The sequence below is a fragment of the Acipenser ruthenus genome, chromosome 14 (genome assembly GCF_902713425.1).
Source record: "Acipenser ruthenus chromosome 14, fAciRut3.2 maternal haplotype, whole genome shotgun sequence".
Taxonomy (NCBI): Eukaryota; Metazoa; Chordata; class Actinopteri; order Acipenseriformes; family Acipenseridae; genus Acipenser; species Acipenser ruthenus.
Window position 1 is genome coordinate 24209498 of NC_081202.1, and position 22915 is coordinate 24232412.

General features: G+C 40.5%; 1 protein-coding gene across 1 annotated transcript; it reads left to right on the plus strand.

Annotated features, from left to right (window-relative positions):
- Positions 1–5343: 5343 nt before the first annotated feature.
- On the plus strand, positions 5344–22422 carry LOC117419372 (carbohydrate sulfotransferase 1-like). Its single transcript, XM_034032071.2, has 3 exons — positions 5344–5456; positions 7880–8066; positions 21165–22422. The coding sequence occupies exons 2-3, from the start codon at positions 7928–7930 to the stop codon at positions 22286–22288; spliced, it is 1263 nt and encodes a 420-aa protein (XP_033887962.1). The 5' UTR covers positions 5344–5456; positions 7880–7927; the 3' UTR covers positions 22289–22422.
- The last annotated feature ends 493 nt before the right edge of the window (positions 22423–22915 follow it).

Consider the following 22915-nt stretch of genomic DNA (forward strand, 5'->3'; position numbering starts at 1 on the left):
AGGCAGGTATCAGACTTGCACACAAAACGTGTCTCCAAACGATTGTAATCCTTCTTGTGATATCTTTGCTGTTTCCTCAGATATCTTCTACTTTTTAATTACTTCTTCAGCACTCAAAATGTATTCAGTAGATTTTGTAAGCAATGTTTGAATTTACTGCCGCAGTGATGTTTCTGATTCTGTGAAACAATAACAATCCTGTTCCTTCTTTTACTAAAGTTTAGTATTTGTTGTCTAACAGTGACAAAAAATGGTTCTCAACGATTCTTTATCCACTTCTGAACGGTTCCCATGTTTCTTTTCTGTTCAGTGTTTGTGGTGTTTACTCCTGCAATCCCCTTGCTGGAGTCCAAAAAACATGGCCGACTTCCTGCATGCCCTTGTTCTCGCCCTTATTTTCGTTCTCGCCCTCATTCTCGCCCTCGCCCTCGTTCTCGTTCTCATTCTCGTTCTCGTTCTTGCCCTCATTCTCGCCCTCGCCCTCGTTCTTGTTCTCGCCCTCGCTCTCATTCTCGCCCTCGTTCTCATTCTCATTCTCGCTCTCATTCTCGCCCTCGCCCTCGTTCTCTTTCTCATTCTCGTTCTCGCTCTATTTCTCGCCTTCGTTCTCATTCTCGCCCTCATGCTCATTCTCGCCCTCGTTCTCATTCTCGACCTTGTTCTCATTCTCGTTCTCGCCCTCGTTCTCGTTCTCATTCTCGCTCTTGTTCTCGCCCTCATTCTCATTCTCGCCCTCGTTCTCATTCTCGCCGTCATTCTCATTCTTGCCCTCGTTCTCATTCTCACCCTTGTTCTCGTTCTCACCCTTGTTCTCGTTCTCGTTCTCGTTCTCGCTCTCGTTCTCGCCCTCGTTCTCATTCTCGCCCTCGTTCTCGCTCTCACTCTCGTTCTCGTTCTCGTTCTCGCTCTCGTTCTCGTTCTCGCTCTCGTTCTCGCCCTTGTTCTCATTCTCGCCCTTGTTCTCGTTCTCATTCTCGTTCTCGTTCTCGCCCTCATTCTCGCCCTCGCCCTCGCCCTCGCCCTCGCCCTCGTTCTCGTTCTTGTTCTCGTTCTCGCTCTTGTTCTCGCCCTCGTTCTCATTCTCACCCTTGTTCTCATTCTCATTCTCGCCCTCGTTCTCATTCTCGCCCTCGTTCTCATTCTCGCCCTCGTTCTCATTCTCGCCCTCGTTCTCATTCTCGCCCTCGTTCTCATTCTCCCCCTTGTTCTCATTCTCGTTCTCGCCCTTGTTCTCATTCTCGTTCTCATTCTCGCTCTCGTTCTCGCCCTTGTTCTCGTTCTCATTCTCATTCTCGCTCTCGTTCTCGCCCTCATTCTCATTCTTGCCCTCGTTCTCATTCTCGCCCTCGTTCTCATTCTTGCCCTCGTTCTCATTCTCGCCCTTGTTCTCGTTCTCGTTCTCGTTCTCGCTCTCGTTCTCGCCCTTGTTCTCATTCTCGCTCTCGTTCTCGTTCTCGCCCTCGTTCTCGCCCTCGTTCTCGCCCTCGTTCTCGTTCTCGCCCTCGTTTTCATTCTCGTACTTGCCCTTGTTCTCGTTCTCGCTCTCGTTCTCGTTCTCACCCTCGTTCTCATTCTCGCCCTCGTTCTAATTTTCATTCTCATTCTCGTTCTCGTTCTCGTTCTCGTTCTCGTTCTCGTTCTCGTTCTCGCCCTCATTCTTGTTCTCGCCCTCATTCTCATTCTCGCCCTCGTTCTCATTCTCGTTCTCGTTCTCGTTCCTGCCCAGCTGAACTCCTCTCTGTATTTTTGTTTCTGGTTTTATAGCAGTCTGTCAATTGATGCAGAATGGCACGCATCTGTGGCAATTAAAGTCTGGATCCTGGGAAAGGTACGTGACTGATTGTGCTCAATTATTAATTTGTGAAACGAACAAAAAGATAAACAACACACACAGCAAAATTCAAACAATAAATTAATCAAAATAAATCACACAGCAAAATTCAAACAATATCTTAAATAATTATAACAATTTACAGAAAGGAACACACACCTGCACACAATAATTATAAATTATATACCACCCCACACTCTAAATTAGTTACTTGTGACAGTAATGTTCACTATTCCTGGTTGACTGCTCCCTACTCCTTCAGACACTGGATCCTGTTAGATTTCCAGTTTGTCTAAAGACTCTAAAGGGAATGTAAGCTGCAGACACACAATCTTCCTCCATCTTTAAGGTGTTCTTGCTGCTCAGCAGGAGGTTATGCACATATGCAAGCTGCACTGTTACTCAAGAAAGCAAATGTAAATCCATGAAAAGGAGTTTCTTTTTGAAATGGAAGGAAAATTGTATGGGGCTTTACACTTTTTTACAGCCTGCATCTAATAAACAACTTTCCTTTAATTCAAAATACATAGCATACATAGCTTAATTTGGGTATTTGTAATTTTTAACACTTGTGGTCAGAGTGCTATCAAGGAACACCATTAACTAGCAATACCAAACAAACCCATGAGACCAGAGGGATTAATGGATTTGTGTTTTCAATAAATGTATGCCCTCTGTGGGTAGCTTCACATGGTTTGCCTTGGCAGAAGCCATTTTTGCAGTAGTCTCATGACAAGTAACACTCCTTTCACTACCCATTGCATAGCAACATGATGTGCTCAAATTCTGTTTTATCTTAGCACCAACCTGTATCTCCACGTTTCATGTGGGTTTGTTGCATACTCAATTGGGCTTCTACCTCAAAGTAGAAGCTACAAAAGTGGCAAAGTAAGTCACCAGACCCTCTATAATCAAATTCCTGTAAGCAAACCTAAACAGTTTCCAATGCATTTACTATACATTTATTATACAAAATAATATGTACTTAAAGTAGTAATCTATAAACCACTCCACACCATATTGTCAGTAGTATTAGATGGTGCATGTACAGGTTGACCTTAGGCAATATTTCAACCTGTGATTTGTAATTAAATGTTCTACTGAGCATGGTGAACAAGTTGGCATACTCTGTGAGGGTTAATGGTCCTTCTATAATATTTTTTTTTAAATCATGACCTTGATCTGAAGAGCACAGGATGGCCTAATCTTGCTCTCCTTTACCAATCAAGCTGATTGGCTTGTTGATTAACCAATTCAGAATATGTGTCTGAGTTTTCCATTATAGAGAGCAGGACAAACATAATCTGGGGTCTGGGAATGAAAAATGAGATAATTACTTAATAATCACCCTCTAACAGAAAATTTGAATGTAACAGGATATCATGCATAGATTGGAGATTAAATGATACAGCATTGGAGCCCAAATCTATTTATCAATGAACTGAATATTTAAAAATGTGCTAGATATTTATTTATATTATATATAGCATGGTGTAGGAAGGTTGAATATATCATTGTCAGTACAATAAACCTATAGATTTATTTGGATGTAAAACACAGAAAATGTTACTTTAATGTTACAATGCATACTGCATGTAAACTACAGCATATCATGTCTTTATTTTGTTGATGTTTAAGATGCATAATAGCAAAATCCAAAATCGATCATGTTGTCTTTTCAGAATGCAGTCATGTATTAATATAAATGTTACCTCTGCTTGTCTTGGGTAGCTAGCAAGTAAATAAAAAACAAGAACTGATACTTGCAGTAACCAGTAATGGGATTTTGCTTTCTTTGTGGGAATGCAGGTTGAATAAATGACATTGTTCCAAAGTGTATTGAATGGCAGGATGGTTCTGTTAAAATGAAGACTTTGTGCCAATTGAGGTGTGACTGGGTACAGAAGGAGCTGGTATTCTCTCCAGGGAAAAGATGTAAGGTAGCAGTGGAATTGTTTCAATGTTTAATCATCCTCTGGTTCAATGACCTTTGTGCTTGAAACTAAGCAAGCAGCTTTCTGCATTTTACCATGTTGTGAACTCAACTGAACATTTGACGCAAAAGTTAAACAACAACTACTGTGATTGTGGCTTATAGTTTTTCAGTTGTCTGTCCTTTTTCTTTGACAAGACCTAATACAGTATGTTTATTTTATTTCCAAAATACTTAAATACAAACATTCTATTTTTATTAATAGTTTTAACATTGTTGATGTTATAAAACTGAGAAACAAATGACTTGAGAGTTATGTTTCTTAATTGTTTGGTTGTAGTTTTGTAAAAAGTAATTTTTATAGTCATTAGAATTGTAATGTTAACCTGGTCGGTCATTATCAGAGGCAACACAGTACGGCATTAAGAATTAATCACTCTACCATCAAATGTAATGGGAATCTGATCTGCAGAACAATACAACAGCACTTACAGTAGTTATTCCAGGTGTGTGAAGTAAATGGAATGCACGTTCATCAGACAGTTTAGTTTAGTTTACAAAACAGGGTATTTTCATTCTTCTGAGCAACTAATATATCTGATTATTTGTATGGATTTTTCGGAAAATATAAGAAAATGTAACAGCAAACACAGGGCATATACACTTGCAAACACATTTTCTTTTTAGAGAGACGTGCCTATGGATAGTTTACAGGGGAATGCATACATGTATGTATACACACAAAAACCTTCAATGCTGCCCCAATATTTGTTGGAGGGATATGAAGTGCCTCCAAAATGTGACCCGCTTTGGACAGCAGTCTAAGAAACCCAGCAGCATTAAGTGGCAAACAGACCTATACAGTATGTATTTGAAATGTTCCTTAGCAATAACTGAGTGTTTAAACATGCATCGAGTAACATGGACTATAATATGTATTCCACACCAGGTGTTTGTATTTGCATAGTATTCCTGTGGGACATAATTGGGTAACAGATTTAAATATTCAATCTGATAAAGAGCTGTTGAGTTGAATTTGAAACAATAAATATTGAAATTAGGCAATTTGCTTCCCTTGTTACTGTACTGTACATATGTTTTGTCAGTATTGAAAAATTAGGCTGAAGCAAGGTTATCATATGAGCTGTTGAAGCATGTAATGCAAACTATTAATAAGCCTTGTGTTCTGCAACAGGTCCGTTCCTCTTCTGGAATAGGACTACATTATTGGACTAATAATTATAATTCCTAAACAGTTACAATTTAAAATATGAAAAACAAACAAACAAACAAAAAGCCTTCACAACTTTCGAAACGTGGATTGTTATTTTTTTTTAATTTTTTTTTTTGACAAAGTGATGCAGTTTTAAACGGGCCAATATTGCAAACCTACTTACAAAAGAGCGGTGATGCATCATATCAGAAACTGGATCAGTGAGCTTGAGAACGCACCTTCTCGCTGTACTTCTGCCAATGATTACTGTACCTGACTGCTGGTTTATTATAAGGCACTCGAGTCTGTCTCTTGTCCCTATTGGACTGTTAGTTCTTCCTTGCTATTGGAGATTTTTGACAGTCTACGATGCGGAGCAGTATTTAAACAACAGATTGCCGAAACAGAAAGAGGGGATTTTTTTTCAGGCAGATGTTATACATCTTGGATGACACTCAGACACAGACACAGCCAGTAAGGTAAGTCGTCCAAAATTTAGTTTTGCTTATTCTGTGCATGAATGTTAGGCTATTTACAAGAATGTAATCATAACATATGACAGGCAGCAGTCTACTGTACATACTGGCAAAAAGATCCTTCCATGAAGAAACATAACCGTAAAACTTTTTTTTTCTTAATTCATTGTGTATTCTGCAGTTTTCTTCAAAATGTAAACCTTGCATTTTATTCAGCATTATTTATAGGCTACCATTTCTTATATTAGAAAGATGTGCGTTTAAATGCATTGAGAATACAATAAACCCACACAAGGCAAATATGATAAATCATAGCATACTAACGTATACCACTATATTTTAGGTACAAGTAAAGTTAATGTTTTATTTTGCATAGTTTTTGCATTTTAACCACAAAAATCTAAATGTTTCTTGTGAAAAAACAAAACAAAAACATGGATGAGATTCTTCACTGACTTCTATCTAGCATTCTGCCCCCATGAACACCTTACGATTAGGCTAAGGCTTTTTCCTAATAGTGTAGCCTATTCTATTCCCACAGGATTGGATAATTAGAGATGTTAATGTTGTCATGCTGAAAATATGTCCATGGAAGCAGAAGCGTCGCTATGAATTTTGTGTTGTGGTTTGTTTGATAATTTGTAGATTGCAAATCACAAGAATACAAATAAAACACAACGCAGGATAATAAGGTGTGTTTCATGTTGGCTGTGGAATGTAAATTGTACAAGAAGAGGAGGAAGAAGAAGAAGAAGAAGAAGAAGAAGAAGAAGAAGAAGAAGAAGAAGAAGAAGAAGAAGAAGAAGTTGAAGTTTTACAAAGCAAGCTATGCGCATCCTTTGGAATAATAATTTAGAGTAGGCTTTATGTGAATAGAACAAAAACGTTTTATTATTATTATTATTATTATTATTATTATTATTATTATTATTATTATTATTACTACTACTACTATTTCACATTGTATTTTTTAAAAGCACAACATCTGACCGATGTCATGGATAAAATCAAATGTCATCAAGGTAAGTCACACACAAAAAGCCATTGTTAAACATGGTAGATACACTCCAAAAGTACCGTGCAGATTTTCTCTGTTAAACTTTTGGGTTTTAATCATGTAAGTAGTTGTGTGCTTTACAGTAATACCGCATTTAATGCTAGTTGTAAAATGTTTAAGTATTGATGAACAAATGTACATTATGAAAAGCTCAAACATAATCGTGCATCAGCAATATGACATGTTTAACACATTTTATAGTAATTCTAGAATACAGTTATTATGTCATTGTCAACATGTACATGTACATATGAAATGCACCAGGCCGACAAGTTTCGGATTATCATATTACTAAAAATTTACAAATTATGAAAGAACACGCCCCTTCAACCCCCGCCCCCCCCCCCCTTCAACCCCGCCCCTTCAACCCCCCCCCCACCTGAACTAAAAGAGAATAACGTCAAATTAATTGTACACTATATTGTACATTTAATATTTATAGTATATTGTATGGTAAAATAATAAAATAAATAGATTAACAGTTAATATATCAATTTAGCTGACATATTGTCAGACTTTAGTCGACCATTAACGGTGTGAGTTGAAATGTCATGCTTCAAAATTGGAATTTTAGTGAAAGCAACTTCACAATGCTGCATTTGATGCAATGGCATTGAATATCCTATTGCCAACTGTATTTCTTTAAAATATGTATTTCTTTAAAAGAAAGAAAGAGAATAAGCACACGGGTTCTGAGTTCCATTGCTGCAGTATTTTTAATAATATTTTGACCTACTTATACCATGTGTAAGTACTGTAATTAATAAATATATAATAAATGAAACGAATAAGAAACAACAGAAAAGCTGCCCACATGTGTGGCATTACATATTGTAGCCTATTGCAGTAATTTTTAAAAAAGAATGGTTGTTTATTAAAAGCTGAATTTTGATTCAGATGCTGCTTTCAAGTTAATCCCAGGACCTTCTATTTGAAAAAAGATATACTGGGTTTTACTAGACTGATGCAGACTGATTTTTTTTTTTTTTTTTAGAAAAATATGTATTAAATAATAATAAAAAAAATGGTACACTTGATATAAATATTATGTAACATTTAATATTTTGCAAGTTTCTCATTGAATCCACAACCGCAGCACATATTGCAGTCTAATATTACAATATTGGATCTGGAACTATTCCTGGCTGTTTTCAGTCCTTTGGAACCCATGACAATGAAAACGAGTAGCAGCATATAGAAGCTAAAGATTAAAGAATGATTAAAATTTATTTTACTGCCCACAAGAGCTTTACAGCAATGCACTACCTGATCTTATATCTTCTTGCCGGCACAGCCAGGCATCTAGTTCTATCATGTACAGTTCATACACAAGGCATGCTTCACATCTCTCCCTTATTTTTGTTTTCAGACAGAGTGAAGAATGTAGATACTCTGGCGGATCCATGAGGCTTACAGGATGGAGTGCTCTTGGAAAACAGTGGTGCTCTTAGTGTGTGCATCCCTTGGGATCCAGTATACCGCAATCCGGTCTTTAAGAGATCCTTTTAGCTCTCCATGTCAAGGTGGAGATCACTGCCAGCATAGGGAGCCTAAAGGTAAGGGCGATGTGTAAAGTAACAATAGCTGTTTTCATTTCATGTATTTACATTTACACTGTGTTACAAGAGGGTAACTAACACAAGCTTAGCTTTTTAACCCAACCAGGCATACAGAGTTTGGGGAACACAATTAGATGGAAACACCTGTCATTACACATGGCCACTATGGGCACTGACTTTGCGTTTTTAAATTATATATATATATATTAATTTTGGCAGGAAATGTAAGCACCTTCCCTCTGTCTACTAAAGGCCAGCTATTAAAGCAGGTCAGATCTGATGTCTGACTAGCAATTGGAAGATGTAGTTTTCTATGTAAACGTAAGTTTGAGTTATTAGCAGTCAATACATACATTGATTAAGTATGCTTGGCCAATAAAAACTCAAATTCAACTAAAAAGAAATAGAATCTTCCGTGGAGGGCATCTATCGTGAATCATTTCACAGCCATGCCATGCTTTCTTTTTATTTGCATGTATTGTTTTAGACCATGTAGAAAACATGTCAATTGCAAAAGCAATAGTAAGAATTGACATTCTGAAAGCATGTCTTATATGGGTTTGGTATGAGGGTTTAAAAAGAATCCTGTGATTGTGTTATAGTGGCAGCTGTAATGGATCTGGTAATGTGAATCCTACTAAGGAACTGTAGGTCAAATTAATCTGAAATTTTGTTTTACCCAATACTCAATTACTACACTTTACTATGGTTTTGAAGGGTTCATTATATGTTTAAACTAAGGGTTATGCAGGTTTTCAATAACAAGTCATTGGTCTTACTAAAACTGGTCTTATCAAGATTGTATAAGTGGCAGGGTGAACAGAACAAGAGATTGTGTATATGGCAGAATTAGCAGAGCAAAGGCTGAAGTACATTGGTTGACTTGGCATAATATCTGTTAGCTGGGCTATTCAGGAGACAATGACATCTTTCATTCCTGTACCTGAAATAATGGTCTCCTGTTCAGGTAGATATCTCACACCTACACTGTAACTGTAAGCTAGATGACCATTATACCACGCCTAGAGGAATAATTGCAATAACTGTGTATTTCTGTATTACTTACTAATACTCTTTGAATGCTAATCTTTGAATAATGTAAGCCCAAAGAAGCAGTTTGATTGAATTTACTCACTGTTGTCAAATATCATTAATAACATGGCTTAACTAATTATAATTAGTTTATTATTATTATAGTTGCTTCCATAATCCTTACAGTTTTACAGTGGTGCACTTCAACAGTTTTTCAAAAGCAATATTGTATTTTATCTATGAAACTGAAGTCTTTCTGGGTTGTTGTTTTGTAAAACATGGAGGGAGGAACTGCCGTGGGTAAACAGCATTAGATTCAGTTGACACGTCCAGTTTGTATTGTATGTGTGTTTATTGGACCAAAAAGTATTCAAAAGGTAAATGAAAATCTCACACTGAATGAGAGAAATGTACGTATGTTGGAAAAAAACATTTGACAGCATTAGCCTTTATCAGCAGGATAAGCAAAGTGCTGACTTCACTAGCCTTGGCACACTGTTGGTTTATAAAGACAGCTCCTTGAAATTCCATAACTGGTTCTCTAATGCAACTTAATAGCACCACAGACAGCTTTTAAATCCGACCTTGCAGTTCAGTAACTCTTGTTATCTCAGAAGCCAGGCTTGATTTAGTAAACCTACTGAATTGTATTAAATGACATTTCAACTCACTAGATATTCCATTCAATGGCATAATCTCTTTCACATTAGAGCAATGATAAATAAACAAACCAGGGCAACAATACAATGTGTCCTCAATAGTACTTTTTCATATATTAACCAAAATGCTGCAAAAAATACAGAAAATCCAGCAGAAAACATAACATTATAAGGCCCATAAAGGTCAGTGGTTTGGTGGCCCTGAGGATAGGAAAGATATGTACTGTGAGGTTAATGGAAAGTGAACTAGAGAAGATATTGGTCTAATGTATTTATAAATATTTGTGTCCTGGAATACTGGTTGTTGAAAATTTGGTTTTAGGATGATCATGACTCATAAGGCAAGGCAAGTTTTATCTGAACAGTTTAGATAATACAGTAATATTAAACAATCATAAATTCAGGTTGCCAATATCATAAACAGGTAATATAGTAAAGTGGTGGAATTTAAGACTTACAGGAGCAATATGGTAAAAAAGAAAAGCTTGGCATTTAATATTATGAACACGTGACAGCCATGTCTGCCTTACTTCTGTTTGGCATAATCTACGTGAAGTCGTGCCACGGGTAAATCGCACAATGGGTTCCTACATAAAAGTGTTTTTTCTGCCCAGGTTTTCCCTCTGAGCCTCAGATGATTTTGTCTTACATTACTATCTTTTTACAATGTTCTATTTTTGCCCTCATAATTATTATCTTGGATGTTGACTGGGCTTCAGAGGGCTTCATAGAGATGATGCATTACTGGTTTTGGCAGTGTAGGCATGCCCTTTGTAGCAAAAGCTTTGAATGGCCTTCCCTAGGCACTTGTATCTGTGAGGTTTAAGGCCACAAGTAACTTTCTGATCACAGTATTGCAGCTTAAAGGGTACATCAGCACTACCTGAAAGATAAAACATAAACTATCCCACCTTGCTGTTCCAAATGTATTTGGTCATTGTATAATAATCTGTATGCGCCCAAACATCTGCATAATGCCACACTGCTATGTCCAAAATCACTATTCTCGTCACCTCTTCTGAGCCAGAAAACATGACTTCCGCATGTACCCTCACATGTACTCTGAAACGTACCAGTGCATACCCAATGAAGCATTGTATTAGCTATATTACCTCTGTGTGGAAACACACTAGTCTGTGTGACAAACATGGTCCGTCTAATTTTCCATAAGGAAGGAACTTGTACATGCTTTCGTTTTGTGTAGTAGACATCTTTCACATTATACAAGTTTTCTTCGCATGTTGTATTTTATTATGATTAATGTTGCATTCAATAAAAAAAAAATAATAAACGTCTGTGCTGTGTAAGTGGTTGCGGGGAAAAGAAAACCCAAGATGGAGTTGTTCTCATTTCCAACTAATGAAAGGACCTGCCGACAATTATAGCAGCACTGTGTTATTAGATATTAGATATAGCTCCAGATGATTCTGAATATTTGCAGAATGGACACGTATCAAATAAACTAGCAAATGAGATTTGGAAACGATATGTTTCCTTTCGGAATGAGGTCTTTGAGGATGATCCGACCTATTTGGTTTTCATTTGAATTTCCTGACACAATACATGCACAATTATCTACACACCATTGAGTGGGAAAGTCTAATTCGGCCACAAATTCCATCTCCCTACGAGTTTCTGAACAATCTGATGTTGAAATATTGTCTGGCATTATTTCTGACGTTCCCTGTGTACAGTCACTCTATGTTCCTCTCCCTATTTATAAATAAATAAATCATAACAATATTAAACACAAAATACATTTAAATCAACAATAATAAAAATAATTTATATACATAATAATAATACAAAACATATAGACAAGCAGAGCTTTGCCCTGCCCCCTCTAATAGTGTGCAGGGCTCTCTCCTGCTTCCCTGCTACAGGCGTGCATACAGTGCCTTGCGAAAGTATTCGGCCCCCTTGAACTTTGCGACCTTTTGCCACATTTCAGGCTTCAAACATAAAGATATTAAACTGTAATTTTTTGTGAAGAATCAACAACAAGTGGGACACAATCATGAAGTGGAACGAAATTTATTGGATATTTCAAACTTTTTTAACAAATAAAAAACTGAAAAATTGGGCGTGCAAAATTATTCAGCCCCTTTACTTTCAGTGCAGCAAACTCTCTCCAGAAGTTCAGTGAGGATCTCTGAATGATCCAATGTTGACCTAAATGACTAATGATGATAAATAGAATCCACCTGTGTGTAATCAAGTCTCCGTATAAATGCACCTGCACTGTGATAGTCTCAGAGGTCCGTTTAAAGCGCAGAGAGCATCATGAAGAACAAGGAACACACCAGGCAGGTCCGAGATACTGTTGTGGAGAAGTTTAAAGCCGGATTTGGATACAAAAAGATTTCCCAAGCTTTAAACATCCCAAGGAGCACTGTGCAAGCGATAATATTGAAATGGAAGGAGTATCAGACCACTGCAAATCTACCAAGACCTGGCCGTCCCTCTAAACTTTCAGCTCATACAAGGAGAAGACTGATCAGAGATGCAGCCAAGAGGCCCATGATCACTCTGGATGAACTGCAGAGATCTACAGCTGAGGTGGGAGACTCTGTCCATAGGACAACAATCAGTTGTATACTGCACAAATCTGGCCTTTATGGAAGAGTGGCAAGAAGAAAGCCATTTCTTAAAGATATCCATAAAAAGTGTCGTTTACAGTTTGCCACAAGCCACCTGGGAGACACACCAAACATGTGGAAGAAGGTGCTCTGGTCAGATGAAACCAAAATCGAACTTTTTGGCAACAATGCAAAACGTTATGTTTGGCGTAAAAGCAACACAGCTCATCACCCTGAACACACCATCCCCACTGTCAAACATGGTGGTGGCAGCATCATGGTTTGGGCCTGCTTTTCTTCAGCAGGGACAGGGAAGATGGTTAAAATTGATGGGAAGATGGATGGAGCCAAATACAGGACCATTCTGGAAGAAAACCTGATGGAGTCTGCAAAAGACCTGAGACTGGGACGGAGATTTGTCTTCCAACAAGACAATGATCCAAAACATAAAGCAAAATCTACAATGGAATGGTTCACAAATAAACATATCCAGGTGTTAGAATGGCCAAGTCAAAGTCCAGACCTGAATCCAATCGAGAATCTGTGGAAAGAACTGAAAACTGCTGTTCACAAATGCTCTCCATCCAACCTCACTGAGCTCGAGCTGTTTTGCAAGGAGGAATGGGCAAAAATTTCAGTCTCTCGATGTGCAAAACTGATAGAGACATACCCCAAGCGACTTACAGCTGTAATCGCAGCAAAAGGTGGCGCTACAAAGTATTAACTTAAGGGGGCTGAATAATTTTGCACGCCCAATTTTTCAGTTTTTTATTTGTTAAAAAAGTTTGAAATATCCAATAAATTTCGTTCCACTTCATGATTGTGTCCCACTTGTTGTTGATTCTTCACAAAAAATTACAGTTTCATATCTTTATGTTTGAAGCCTGAAATGTGGCAAAAGGTCGCAAAGTTCAAGGGGGCCGAATACTTTCGCAAGGCACTGTATACATTGACACCAGTCAATCACGCAACCCGCGACTCTCAAAAAATTAAAGCAACGTTTTACAAATACAAGCCCAATTCCGCTTATTATAATATATATTACAATATATATATATAATAAGGGTGTGTAGATGACTGTGCATGTGTTGTGTCAGGAAATACAAATAAAAACCAAATATGAAGGATAAAAAAATGCAATATTTATTTTTTTAAGTCGGATCATCCTCAAAGACCTCATTCCGAAAGGAAATACATTGTTTCCCAATCTCATTTGCTAGTTTATTTGATATGTGTCAATTCTGAAAACGCTCCGAATCAGCTGGAGCTATATCTAAGACTTTGGGGACGTATGTTGAAATAACACAGTGCTGCTATAATTGTGGGTAGGTCCCTTCATTTTTTGGAAATGAGAACAACTCTGTCTTGGGTTTTCTTTTCCCCGCAACCACTTACACAGCACAGACGTTTTTTTAGTTATTATTTTAGTTTTTTTTTTTTTTTATTGAATGCAACATTAATCATAATAATACATCAAAGTACAACATGCAAAGGAAACATGTACAGTGTGAAAGATGTCTACTACACAAAATGAAAGCATGTACAAGTTCCTTCCTTATGGAAAATTAGATGGACCATGTTTGACCAGACTAGTGTGTTTCCACACAGAGGTAATACTTATAAATGAATCATTGGGCATGCACCAGTACATTTCAGAGTACATGTGAGGGTACAAGTCATGTTTTTTGGCTGAGAAGCGATGCTTTGGACATAGCAGTGTAGCATTATGCAGATGTTGGTGCGCATACAGATTATTATACAATGACCAAATACATTCAGAACAGCAAGGTGGGATAGTTTATGTTTTACCTTTCATGTAGTGCTGATGTACCCTTTAAGATGTGTTATCTGAGATATTATTTCAGAATGAGAGAGAGAGAGAGAGAGAGAGAGAGAGAGAGAGAGAGAGAGAGAGAGAGAGAGAGAGAGAGAGAGAGAGACTTTTTGACTTTTAAGATCCTTTATTAAACATTTCAATTTAAAATCCATTAAAAATCAATAAAGGTAAAACACAACAAAAATAAGACTTATCAATATTAAAAATCTTAAAATACATCATGTTCTCCTTAAAAATAGATTTTAAACAAAAAAGGATCATAAAAAATCAATTGAAAAAAACAGTGTTTTCTTTCTGTTAAAAACAGATTAAAGCCAAAATTAATAAAAACACTGTAAAACAATAAAAATAAAATTAAAAACTAGAACAAAATCTGGAGCTCCCCCTCCTCACTCACAGCACACAAGGCGTCTCCCACACACCACCTCTCCTGGAAGTCCTCCAGGTTATTATTGAGTTTAAAAAATTCAAAATCCACTCTTATCCGGCTGACCACCAACACCCTGAACTGCACCACAACATCAGTCAGCCCAGCCCCAGAGATACTGTTCTTTCTGGATTTTAAAATGGCCAATTTTGCCTGACCCATTATAAAATTAATTAAAACACACCTGTTTTTCTTTTTAAAACTGTAGGGAACCCCAAAGATAAAAAGCTCTTTCGTGAACTCCTCGCCTAGGCCCTGCATGAGCTCTTGTAGAAGATGGAAGAGTGGTCTAGCCTGACACACTCGCTAATGCTAGCATAAACTCTGTGGAGAAACCTACCGGTGGACACAATACAGTGCAGGATCCTCCACTGCAGGTCCCCCGCTCTCTTGGTAAGGGGCAGTTTATACAGAACCCTCCATACTGGCCTGCACCCCTCCTTTACCTCCAGACATGCCCTCCACCTTGAATCCACCAACCCCCTCAACTGGTGGGAATGTGATGCCTTCACACACATCTGGTACATCTTCTTACTTTCTGCTGTATGAAGAGTTAGATCTTTAATTGTGTCTAGGTTTAATAGCATTCCCTCGTTACCTACATCCTCCTTTCCTTCACCTACTGCTGGACACACTAGCAACCCTGGAAAGATGAAGTCTTGACTCTGCCCTGTGCCGCTGGACATCTCCTCCCTCAAAGCCTCCCTGAACTTGGGGGAAAGAGAACTCCTTAGTTTACTGACCATTTTCTCAGCCAGTCTCTCAGAGTGCCAGCCCAGCCGCCCAGCCAGCTGTGTAGCAGTCAGCCAGCAGGAGAGCTCAAAGTTGATCAGGTGTCTCAGCCTGGTCACTCCTGCCCTCACAAAACTGGCACAGAGCGTCATTGACTGAAAAAAAAGTACAGGGAAGAGTGGATTGAAAAATAAGGGCTCCTCCAACAGGGCCCTGCCTGTCAGGGACCCCTCATCTCTTTTTACCCTCACTGCCCTCCAGGCATCTAAAACACTCAAGTAAAAAGAAGAGAGACCTACTTTAGCTAGTCTGGTACTCTCAATTAAAAACAGGTGTTTATCTATCCCCAGCCCCCCTACTCTGCTGGGGCAAAAACAAGCCAGCCTCTTCCAATGAGCCTCCTCCCCAGCATACAGGAGCCTCTGAACCGCCTGCAGTCTGAAGGCTGCCACCCTGCTGGCAATGCTGACCAGCCCCTGCCCCCCTTCATCAGTGGGGAGATACAGGACTGCTGGCCTCAGCCAATGTCTCCCGCTCCAGAAAAACTCCAACAGTATTCTTTGAATCTCCTGCACCATGCCCCGGGGAGGGTCCAGACACACCAGCCTGTGCCACAGCATGGAGGCCACCAGATTATTGATCACCAGGACCCTTCCCCTAAAGGACAGCTGAGCCAGCAGTCCCCTCCATCACTGCAGCCGCCCCCTCACCCTGTCCACTAGGCCCTCCCAGTTTTTCTGCATATATATCTCCACTCCGAAAAACACTCCCAGCACTTTTATACCTGTCCTTTCCCATCTCAGTGCCTCGGGCAGGACAGGGGGGGTACAATCATGCTAACTGCCTGACAGGAAGGTGTCACACTTTGCCCAGTTAACTCTTGCTGTAGAGGCTCTCTGGAATGTGTGCAGGCTCTGCTGTAGTGCCTTGATGTCTCCGTCACTGCACACAAACACGTTCACATCGTCTGCATAAGTGGACACCTTCACTGCGACAGGGGAGGGTGAGGAGGGCACTGCCCAGCCAACCAGCCGGCCCCTCAGCAGGTGCAGCAGGGGCTCTAAGGCCAGTGAATAAAGCATTCCAGACAGGGAGCAGCCCTGCCTAATACCCCTGCACACTGGGAAGGGCTGACTCAGCTCATTGTTAATCTTTAAAATGCTAAAAACATTCAAATATAAAAGCTGGATGTAAGAAATAAAAACAGGGCCAAACCCGAAGGCTTCCAGGGATTTAAATAGGTATGTGTGGTTGACCCTGTCAAACGCTTTCACCTGATCTAAAGAAACCAGCCCAACATTCAAATCACATGTATTAGCCATTGATAAAAAGTCTCGAATTAAAAACAAATTATCAAAAATGGAACGTCCCGGTATGCAGTAAGTTTGGTCCATGTGAATTACAGTTCCTATGCACATTTTTAGTCTATTGGCGAGACATTTTGAAATTATTTTAAAATCGGAGCATAAACGCGAAACAGGTCTCCAGTTTTTTAGCAAGCACAGGTCTCCTTTCTTGGGCAGTAGTGTGATTACTGCCCTCCTGCAGCTGAGGGGCAGTTCTTTATCTCGGAGGCTCTCTCCCAGCACCTGCAAAAAGTCCTCACCAATCACAGTCCAGAAACTTTTAAAAAATTCAGTGGGCAGTCCATCAATGCCAGGAGCTTTTCCATTTGAAAGCTGTGTAACAGCAGTGGTCAGCTCCTGATATGTTAGTGGCTTATCTAATTGGTGCTGTTCTTCCTCGCTCAGGGTGGGCAAATCCTGGAGTAGCAGGTCTGTATCCTTCTGGTCACAAGGCTATTTGCTGTATAGTTCAGTATAGAATTTTACTGCCTCCCTGCTGATCTCCTCCCGGCTGTACAGCTCCCTGCCGCAAGGCGTCCGGACGCAATGCATCTTCCGGCTGTCTGCTCTCCTCCTCTCCAAGCCAAAAAAGAAACTGGAGGGGGTGTCCATGTCTTTAAGCTCCATGAAGCGAGAGCACACCAGCGCCCCCTTCACTCTTTCCTTCAGCAGCATGCCCAGCATGTGTTTCTGCTCCCTCAGCGTTTGCAGGGTCTGCTCCTGGTGGTCTGTGTCCAGGCTGCTCTCTAACTGGAGAATTTTAAACTCCAGCTCTCTCACCGCTGCGTTCAGTGACCCGGTTGAATTGAGTGTGTACTACTGGCAAAAGATTTTAATCTGTGTTTTGCCAATGTCCCACCACTGCCTAATATTTTTATAATTTGTTTTTTCTTTTTTCCAAATGTTCCAAAAATCATTAAATTGTTTTACAAAAAGTGTGTCCTGCAATAACTTTAAATTAAAATGCCAGTAGGAGGTGCTGTGAGAGTCAGTGGTAAGTATTACTGTAACTAACAGGCAGTGGTGGTCAGAGAGGCTACTGGGGATGATATTGGCTTTAATGAATTTATTCAAATGTGTGTGTGATGTGTAGAAGCGGTCTAACCTGGCTCTATATATTTGTTGTGAGCGACAATGAGACCAGGCGTACTGTCTTGCATTAGGATGCAGACACCTCCAGACATCAACCAGGCCACTGAACTGAAAAACTGTAGCTAATTCACTTGAGGATTGGGGATTGGGTTCCTCATTATTTCTGTCCATTGTAAAATCAATAGTGCAGTTAAAATCTCCTCCCACCACCACCACATCATCATTATCAATATTTAAAAGAGCTTGCTTTAATTTAGTAAAAATTAAAATGCGTTCCCTTCCTTTATTTGGTGCATAAATATTAATAAAAACAAATACAGTACCACCCAACCTTGCTCTTACTTTTAGTAACCTCCCTTTTTCAATTTCTTCTATGTCTAAAATTGTTGCTCCAAGGCTGGGCTTAAATAAAATTGCCACTCCTGCACTGGTGCTTGAGCCGTGGCTCATCACACATGGCCCCCTCCACTCTGCCAGCCACGCCGCCTCATTCTCCCTGTCTGAGTGCGTCTCCTGCAGCAGCGCGACCCCCACCCGCTTCTGCTCTAAAAACTCACACAGCTGCGCTCTTTTAAAAGACTGTCTGCAGCCATTCACGTTAAAAGAAATAAAAACGCACTTTTCCATAGCGGCTAAAAAATATAAAACTGACAGAATAAAACAAGCAACAATAAAAAAATTTTTAAAAGAAGTATCCATTATAAAATTATTGGTTAGCATCATTAGCGATCTTTTTCTTAATTATTTGTACATATTTTTTAAGACGGTACCTTTTTCTCTGGTCAAACTCTTCTAATGTTGCCTTTCGTGTGACGATGTGTGCTGAGTGGAGGAATAATCTCAAATCGGGGAAGAAGTTTTCAATTTCAACCCCCCTTTTCCCTTTTGTACTTTCCATAAACAGTTTAAATTCATCTAGAGTATAAAGTTTTTTCCCCCTGTTAACGGGTTGGCTATCGGGGATGTCAGAGATAAGCGAGGAGTCAGAGAGCTCCCCCTCCATTTCCTCTGCTCCGTCCTCGCTGTCTGCTCCGCCGTCCACGGCTGCCAGCTCCTCCGCGGCTCTCTCCACCTCTACAGCGCCGCTCTCCTCTCCTCCTCCTCCCAGTACAGCCACAGCCGTCACCGCTGCCTCTGCCTCCGCTTGCTGGGGTTCAGAGAGAGAAGAGCGCTGCACCGCGCCAGGTTGTAAGCCTGTAGCCGTGCCGCTCCCCTCTCCCTCCATGTCAGGAGGGACAGACCCCCCTGCCTGAGACTGCAGGCTCCCCTCCAGCACAGGCTCGGGGCTCTGCTCCGTTCCCCACACGCTATTAGGCAGACCTGCAGCTTCTTTGTTTTTCTGTTTTTTTTGTTTTTTTTTAGCTATCATTACAAAGCCCTCATCATTTTCAGTAGTTTCATTTTGTTACGGACCGTGGCTGAGTCTCTTCAGCCTCGGCTGTGGTGTGGGCGGCTTCATCCGGTTCGGCGGCTCCCTGGTCTCTGCAGACTCCGGCTGGCGCTGCGATGGGGGAGCAGCCTCATCCTCCCGCTCACCCCCAACATCCCCAGCCTCCTCCCTGCCATCAGTTCCCTGCTCCTGCCTTTCCTCATTTCTATTTTTTTTCGGGCAGGCCCTCCTCTGGTGTCCCTGTTCCCCACAGTTAAAGCACCGCATTGTGTCCGAGCTGACAAACACAACGCAGCCCGTCCCTTCCACACTGAAGCTCCAAGCAACATCAATCACCTCCCCCGGGTTATTCAGCAGCAAAAACGCCTGTCTCCGAAAAGACAGGACGTGCTTAACATTTGTATTTTTGCACCCTAATGGTATATTTTTAATTGGGGACACCAGTTTGCCATATCGGGCAAGTTCATTTGCCAAGGTCTCATTTTTTAAAAATGGCGGCACATTAGACATGATTACCTTGCTAACAGGGGTTACTAAGGGGGATACTTGGATAAAATCCCCTTTGACCGAAAAACCTTCCTCCACTAGTTGATTGACCAGTGATACCTCTTTTAAAAATACAACAAACCTGTTATTCATCTGGGATGCCGACACTATATTGTCACACCCGACCACCTCTCCCACTGCCAGCAGGCACTCCTCCACCGACACGCCGGCATCGGGCAAGCAGCTAACCCAGTGTCGGCGGCTGCGAGCCCCCAACCCTCCAGAGTGAGATCCCATAACGGGACCCCCCCACACACACACAAAACACTACTCTATTATTATTATTATTTATTTCTTAGCAGACGCCCTTATCCAGGGCGACTTACAATCGTAAGCAAATACATTTCAAGTGTTACAATACAAGTAATACAATAAGAGCAAGAAATACAATAACTTTTGTTCAAGCAAAGTACAAGTGTGACAAACCACAATTCAATAATACAGCAGATAATAGTGATAGTTACATCAGGATATGATTAAATAGTGATAGTTACATCAGGATGTGATTAAATACAAAGTACTACAGGTTAAACACTTGGCAGATTACAGTATTCTGAAGTTCAGGATTAAATGCAGTAAAATAGGGGGCAGATAAGAGCAAAATAAAGCACATTTACATGAAGGGTGATAGTGTCCCAGGATACAAACAGAGGAGTTCTACAGGTGCTGTTTGAAGAGGTGAGTCTTAAGGAGGCGCCGGAATGTGGTCAGGGACTGGGCAGTCCTGACATCTGTAGGAAGGTCATTCCACCACTGCGGAGCAAGGGTGGAGAAGGATCGGGCTCTGGAGGCAGGGGAGCGTAGCGGAGGTAGAGCTAGTCTTCTAGTGCAGGCGAAGCGGAGAGGTCAAGTGGGGGTGTAGGGAGAGATGAGGGTCTGGAGGTAGCTGGGTGCAGTCTGGTCAAGGCATCTGTAGGCTAGTACAAGAGTCTTGAACTGAATGCGAGCGGTGATCGGGAGCCAGTGGAGCGAGCGGAGTAGTGGAGTAGCATGGGCGAAGCGAGGCAGAGAGAACACCAGGCGGGCAGCAGAGTTCTGGATGAGCTGGAGCGGACGGGTGGCGGACGCAGGGAGGCCAGCCAGGAGGGAGTTGCAGTAGTCTATAAACGGTAAAGTACAAACAAAGCAACGAAACAAAGATATATAAACGAACTAAACAATTAACAATTAAATATAGATATTTGCAAAAAATATAGTAGTGAAAACACTCTCCTACCGCACCAGCGTTCAAACGCTACCGCCTCTCCGCAAGCTCCTCCCACAATCCCACAATCCTCCGAGAGAGAGAGAGAGAGAGATTAATTGGGGGAGTTAAGAGGGGTTAATTTATTGATACTTCTTATTCTACTTTTATAGACATGGCTGTGATTATAGTTTATTTTTGGACGAGTCAAGAAATCTTTCAGTCAGTCAGCCTCTAATTATGTTAATGTCTCCCCACCCTCATTACTACAGAGTACCAATGGAGGTCCCCTTGTGATGAAGGACATGAATCGCCTGGGCCATTTCACTCTCATGCCAGGAAGCACATCATCCTTTTTGCTACTACCAGGAGTGGTTCCTCTTTCACAGGTCAGCTCTTTAACCAACACCCAGATATATTTTATTTGTTTGAGCCCCTCTACCATGTCCAGCAGGCATTCACCAATTCAAGTGCCAGGCTCCGTAAAATCCTTGACCGCCGTGCCCTACTGGGAGCCTGCAGAGACCTGCTCCACAACTTGTACAATTGTGACTTTCACTTCCTGGAGAACTACATCAAGCCAGAGCCCAGGGACCACGCTACAGGTTCATTTTTCAGGAGGGGATCCAGCAGTGCCTTATGTTCTCCTCCAGTCTGTGAGGACAGTCCTGACACACAGGAGCCAGATGAGATCTGGTGCTCTAAAAAGTGCCGGTCGCTCAATCTTACGTTGGCGGGCAGGGCATGTCAGGACAGAGGCCACATGGCTATCAAAACAGTCAGGATCCCTGAAATCAAGGACCTGAAGATCCTCTCAGAAGACCCCAGGCTTAACCTGAAAATTGTGCACTTGGTCCGTGATCCTCGAGGGATCCTAGCCTCAAGAATGATAGCCTTCCTGGACCAGTTCCGGGCCTGGAAAATCTGGAATGCCACTGGCAGGAAACCACATTACGTGGATCTCTCCCAGATCACCAGGACCTGCAAAGATCTGTCAGATTCAGCCGAGACTGGGTTTAGCAAGCCTACCTGGTTGAAAGGAAGGTACATGCTGGTTCGTTATGAGGACTTAGCCAAAGAGCCTGTGGAGAAAGCCAAAGAGATTTACAAGTTCATAGGCCTGGACATGGATCCTAAGATTCTCACGTGGATACTGCACAACACCAATGGAAGCAACGCTCCAGATGGAAATTACAAATTTACAACCACCAGAAACTCTAAAGCAACTGCTGAAAGCTGGAGATTAAACTTGTCTTTTCATATTGTTCAGACGGTCCAGAACCTCTGCAATACTACCTTATCTCAGCTAGGGTACAGAATTGTAAACTCAGTGGCTGACCTGAGGAACATGTCAAACAGTGTGGTTGAACCAAGAACCTTCTTGCCATTTTTATAGAATTAAAAAAAAAAAATTCTATACAGTATACATGATTGTGCTTAAAGGCATCATAGAAGACATTGTTAGCATTTTATTTATTACTATTTTTTAAATTATCTTTCCTTTTAGGGATCTGGATGAAATACATAGGGTTTGGGAAACACATTATATATATATATATATATATATATATATATATATATATATATATATATATATATATATATATATATATATATAAGATATGAAATAAAGACTATTGCTTTTATTGAGAACTCTGTGTGGATATGGACTTGATTTTAACAGGAGTTTCTGTCTTTTTTGGATGCAGTTGTCCCAAGACGAAGCACCCAAGTTTTTTCCAACACTTTTGTAGCACTGGCATTTACACTGTTGTATTATATTGTTAATACATTTATAAGAACACTCCATTGCTTCTGTAGTTTGATTTGTTTTGCATATGAAATGCAACCACTGTAACTGAAAATCTTGGAGGTGTAACCTTCATACTCTTAGTGCTTATTAATCTACTTTATTGGTTCCAAACTGGAGGTGCTGTACATAATCAGATAAATGCATCAATCTATGTATCTGTCTAAGGAATCAGGCATGTTGCATACCTTGTTTACAGTCTTTAAAAAAATG

Excerpts from the sequence above, each read along its gene's own strand:
- LOC117419372 (XM_034032071.2), top strand. The coding sequence starts at position 7,928 with ATGGAGTGCTCTTGGAAAACAGTGGTGCTCTTAGTGTGTGCATCCCTT. Across the intron at positions 8,067-21,164 it reads CCAGCATAGGGAGCCTAAAG|AGTACCAATGGAGGTCCCCT; the intron begins GTAAGGGCGATG and ends TCATTACTACAG.